The 5,309-nt window shown below is 44.9% G+C and overlaps 1 protein-coding gene across 1 annotated transcript; it reads right to left on the bottom strand.

The window, feature by feature from the left end:
• Window positions 1–1,224: 1,224 nt before the first annotated feature.
• LOC125544495 (lipid phosphate phosphatase 2-like) lies at window positions 1,225–4,961 on the bottom strand. The gene is made up of 9 exons (XM_087547410.1): window positions 4,542–4,961; window positions 4,382–4,454; window positions 3,173–3,424; window positions 3,000–3,087; window positions 2,811–2,920; window positions 2,610–2,703; window positions 2,284–2,472; window positions 2,108–2,167; window positions 1,225–1,519 (listed from the first exon to the last, which is right to left on the bottom strand). Exons 1-9 carry the CDS (start codon window positions 4,946–4,948, stop codon window positions 1,410–1,412), a joined length of 1,383 nt encoding a protein of 460 aa, XP_087403536.1. The 5' UTR covers window positions 4,949–4,961; the 3' UTR covers window positions 1,225–1,409.
• Between the last annotated feature and the right edge of the window lie 348 nt (window positions 4,962–5,309).

A 5,309-nucleotide genomic window follows, 5' to 3' on the forward strand; every position in this document is an offset into this window, starting at 1 on the left:
CGGCGCTGACGGGAGGCAGAGGAACCCTAAGCTTTTCTTGAGGGAGGAGGCAGCTGCGTGAGAACTTTTGACCTTTGTATCATGAGCTTTGTTAATGGAGTTGGATCTTATGGTGCCCATCTATTCTTTTCTTTTTGTTGTTGTTGAATTGAGTCTTGCTCCTCTGTGAGTTTCTTTATGTTGATAGTATCTTTTAGGAACGGTGGGCAGAAGGGAAATTCGCAGGGGCACGCACCTGCCAAGCCCTGTCCGACTGCTCGATTGCCTCACGATTCGTGAAGTCGTTCGATCCCGCGCGAGGGCACAATAAGTTTTAAGTTTCCGTCGTTGAAACTTATGCTTTTTTATCTGGAACTTGTAATTTTCTCGCTCTGTTTTACAAGTTTCATAGATAAATTTTAAGATATTTTTTTGGCGACCGTAGGCAAAAAAATTATGATTTTATCGTTGGTGCGTACTAAGTTTCAAGAGTTAAAACTTAACATTTATTTTTAAAATTCATCGAAACGTATTCAAAATGGATCTTATTTGAAAGTCCTAGTCACGAGAAACACGGATATGAAAACATAACTTAATTTGTACTTTATATTCAAAAGCACTTGCCTGTCAGAAATCCTGTCCCGTGAGCACAAGCATGCTACAAGCCGGTGGCGCTTGACCATAGCCCCTCCTAGGGCGCCGTTGTGGGGGTCACGGTGGAGGCTTCAGACTCGATTCTCAGTAGCACGGTGGTCGGAGCATGGTGCCGGGCGGCTAGAGGGCAGGTGCTAGGGCGTGAATACTCGTTCCCACTAGGAATCATGGAACCTGGAGGCATTTTGACGCTCGTGGGTTTGGCTGAATCTTTTGGGATGGAGGGGCTATATTTCAGCTCGCTCCAAAAACGTTTTGGGATCTGAAAGCCTATTCGGGATCAGTCAGATGGATATAGTGACAGTTAACCAGAAAAGAAAAACTGTATACCTACCATAATCTGCTAAGGGCAAAACTGTCGCTGGCTAGCATGCAAAGCTGGGCTTTGTTGAGGATTTATCCTGTTTAACTTCAAGGGTAAGACTACAATGATGTTCAAAATCCTCTACCTACTTGCTACAACCTCCAGGATAAAAGGTGCAGTCACAAATAACAGGGGTCACAGATCATCAGGAACTTAACATTATACTATCAATATTCTACCCCATGTTAAAAGCAATATCTGAACAATCATCCTGAGAATTATCTTGATAGCCTAATGTATGAGGAATATATTAAGTCGGACCTGAAAGGTCTACATAGTACCTCAGGTTTTCAGGTTCTATTGAAAACACATCCGATATTTAGCAACCATCCTATTCATGTTAGTAATCCGTTATTGCTGTCTACGACCAACCTCATGGAATCTAGCCCTCGTCTCTAGTCCATCAGAACCTTCAAACAAACCGTTCTGCACCGAGTTTTGGTGATCCATTGCTGTGGGTTGCACTTGTGTGTCCCCCTTCCGGATTATGAATGTGCTGGATGTATGCGTGAGGCCATAGACCTGTCAATGAACAATGTATCAATAATCTTGACAAAGATGAAAGAAGATAACGATCTTAAGCTTGCGAACAGAGCAGATTACAGTAGGATATGAGATAGCCCTGCAACATCAACCTAGTAGTTTATAACATATTAAACCACAATAAAAATGCATCAAATATAAGCATTTCTCACCATGTGCATGGCACTAGATTAGTAAAAATTGTTTGGTGTGAAGGGCACCCATTGTCAATTGTGGTAACAAAAGATGAAGATTAGTCTGAGCACTTCAAGGGATATTGTCGAAGAGTTACCAAATTATACGACGGAACTGGAAATTGGACACAAAACCTCCACGTTATCTGTTTTCATACATGCTACTGTATCATCAGTGCCGCATAACAACCCAAGTATATTACAGAACACACAATGAAAACCTTTGCTCTGATGATTTTGTACAAATGAGTGTGGTTATAATGCTTGAAGGCTAGATCTTGATGCCAATTTTCACATTGCAAAGCACTTTCCAATTGACACCAGTGGTTTCTAAGAACTATTCCCTAACTCTGTGGGGTCTTGTGAGTTACCCTAAAAGAAGTATGAAGCATACCATTTTCGTCAGACGGCAGAGGAAAAAATTGCAGGTAGCACAAAGAAGCAACCACCAGTCCTGCAGAATTTTAGTTAACACATTAGATTATCAAGAATTACGTGTACAACACTTTTAACTTCTATCTTTATTTGTTTCGCAACGTAATCTTTAATAGATAACCATGTCAGACCTACCCAGAACTCCACCAGTGCACACATCTTGCCAATGATGCCGGTAGTCGTCTACTCGAGAAACAGCCACTAAGGCTGCACCAAGCAGAGGGAGAAAAATAATGCAGAGTTTTGCAACATGGCCTCTTCGATCAAAAACTTTGATTTTACCAGCTAGATACCATGACAGAAACCCGAGGCCAGCAAAAGACACTGAGAAACAGAAAATTTGTGAGTCGTTCACCTCAAGAACAGGTAGCATGTAAAAGCTCTTGCAGTTTAGAGTATCAGCAATCATAGTTTTTGCATTGCTGAGGTAAAAGGGAACTGACGAACATGCTTTCACTTACAAGAAGTATGACCACTTGGGAAACTCTTGTGACCTTCTTTGATATCACTTGCTTTACCATGACACAGGACGCCCGTAGTAAAATTGTCATAGGCCTGAACATCAAGCAAAGCCATAAGTTGCACAGAAAGGTCAGATGAAATCGTGCGAAGGGCTCCACTCAAACAATCATTGAAAGATCAACCGAAGGTGAGCACATTACAGGTACTCCGTCAGGAAAACAGCGCCAAAAGAAATCTGGACGTGGCCGACCAACACCATCCTTAATCGCATCAGTTAAAACTGCAGTTATAGCCACTGAAAAGAGGAGACCTGGTAGGACAAGCTAGATTTCAGATTAATTGCATAAGAATAAGATATCACAAACTTGCACGGAAGAATATGAATGAACCTAGTATGGCCTGATGCAAATCATAGACATTCCTCCTCTTGATGTATATACTGGTCATGATAATCATAGGTCCAATGATACCATATATCTGCACAATCACGATAATTCAAGACAATGTACTTAGGAGGTTCATGAAAATAAACAGGGTAGAACTAAGAGTTCAAAATATATACCGGCACCGTCCAAAATGGCACCGTGTTGTCTTTCATGGGATATCGGAGATCCGTTAGCATGTCCGATCCAACAAATCGATGGAATGGTTCTATTTTATTTAGTACTACATCCACCACAACTAGAATAACCAGCACAATCCAGTCATACATATGTAGCCTTGCAATTTTAGCTCCATGCGATGTTACATAGGGTGGTGGAACTGCCACACGAATAGGTGCTGATGGAGATGGCATCGCTTCCCGAGTTTTGATCTGTCAATCCATCCACCGAATAGATTTAAGAAACCACTAAATCAATTATAACAAGCATGTCTATTTGTCAAAGAAACAATAAACTTTCAATCACCACATTCAAGAACCTTGAGCATCGAAGAGATGGTTAAGGCAATACTTGCACCTGTTTCTATATTGTAGACTAGCAGCCCAGGAACAAGGGTTCTTTAGCATCAGCTAAGTTATGAAATTTGACTATTTGGGAAAATACACAGTTTGAGTAAGAATCTTGTTAGGTGATGAAACTCTAAACTGATTCATTTTTGTTACTCTTACTCACAGAACATGCGCCCTTTGTGCTGTAGATGTTCAAGAGAGATATCGTGTCCTAGAACAATCACGTGATTGTAAGGTTAAGGTAATGAACCTATAATGCCAATTGCTGGATGCCTGGATGTTCAACACAAACATAATAAAATAGGACGAGGCAAAACTAGAACAATCCGTCATTATCAGCACACAACCGAAGGTACGAACGGAAATAGAGGTCCTCGATTAAACTATATACCACTAATAAGTAAACAAACTAACTAAATATGGCGATGCCATAATCAACAATTCACCAGACATCACATTTCTTTTGCTTAAACAGTGTAAGTGATAACATGGGCTGCAGTAAAGATATGCGTGACACTGCGCCACGGCAGACAAGGGGAATGCCGTGCAGTTATGTTGCAAAATTGTTGCAGGTTCAGTATCAAGTGGAAGTTGCAAGAATAAAGGAGGAACAGCAACCCCTTCGCGTTATTCGCAACCCTGCCTAGTGCAATCAGGGCATGGTGGCTTCCATTGGTGGCACAAACACAGTGCGCACAAGGCGCTCGACTATTCGCCGCCCCCAGCCACCGAGGCTTTGGCCTTCATGGTGCGAAATTAGTCACCACAAGTTCACGAGAGGAGCGCGCATGCACATCAGATCCCGGGATAAGATCAAACCTGTAGCAAAGCTAGCTCCTCGGAAAAGAAGCACCGATTTGCCTGATCACCTCCTCCCCTTCCCTCGGCACGGCTGTGAGAAAACAAGAAGGCGAATCAACCACCATCCACAAGTAGTCATGCCACTACGCAAAATGCGGAGAAGGGGTGTGTAACCAACCTGCGACCCCACGATCTTTCCAGGCCCGTTTCCCTCTTCTTGTAGCGGTTGACATCAGGCGATGCGGCGGAGGGAAGAAGAAGAAGAACCCGTCCGCGCAAGCGCGCGGGCGAAAGAGTCTCCGGGAATTCGTCGTTGGCTGGCCATCTCGATGTTTTCCATTGACGAATTTCTTGACCAACGACAAAGGTGGGCGCGCAGGGAAGGAGGAGGACGAGGAGCCCGCCAGGGGGCAGGCGCTGATGAAAGACTGGCGAAATTTGGGGGGTGCCGGCGGGCGGCAGTTGGAAATTGACCGGTATAGGCGGAGAGCTCGATCCCCATCCCTCCCTCCACCCACAAAAGATGGGCAAAAAACGTGAGCGTGACCCCAAACGGACGTTCGTCTTTATCCGAATTTTGTCCATTTAGATAAAAAAACGAACATACGCGTTCGGTTTGGGTCGTTCGTCAACTTGTGCATGCAACGAGAACAATCCATCGCAAACTGTCCGACCTAGACCCCACCATGCCTCGCCCGTGCTCGCACGCCGGCATCGCCCGTCTGCATGCCCGTGCGCCGGTAGCGCTCATCTGCACGCTCGCGCGCCGGCCGCTCTCGCCCTGCAAGCCCAAGCTAGCATGCACCCGCGGCGGCTCGCTAGCTAGCTAGCAAGCACGCGCACGCGCACGGGCTGGCTAGCTAGCTAGCAAGCCGGCGCCATCAGCAGTTGCGGCCGGTCGCCGCACTCGACGCAGCTCGCACATCTGCAGCATGTCGCCCGTGCA

The sequence above is a fragment of the Triticum urartu genome, chromosome 3A (genome assembly GCF_056163025.1).
Source record: "Triticum urartu cultivar PI428250 chromosome 3A, HENAU_Tu73, whole genome shotgun sequence".
Lineage (NCBI taxonomy): Eukaryota > Viridiplantae > Streptophyta > Magnoliopsida > Poales > Poaceae > Triticum > Triticum urartu.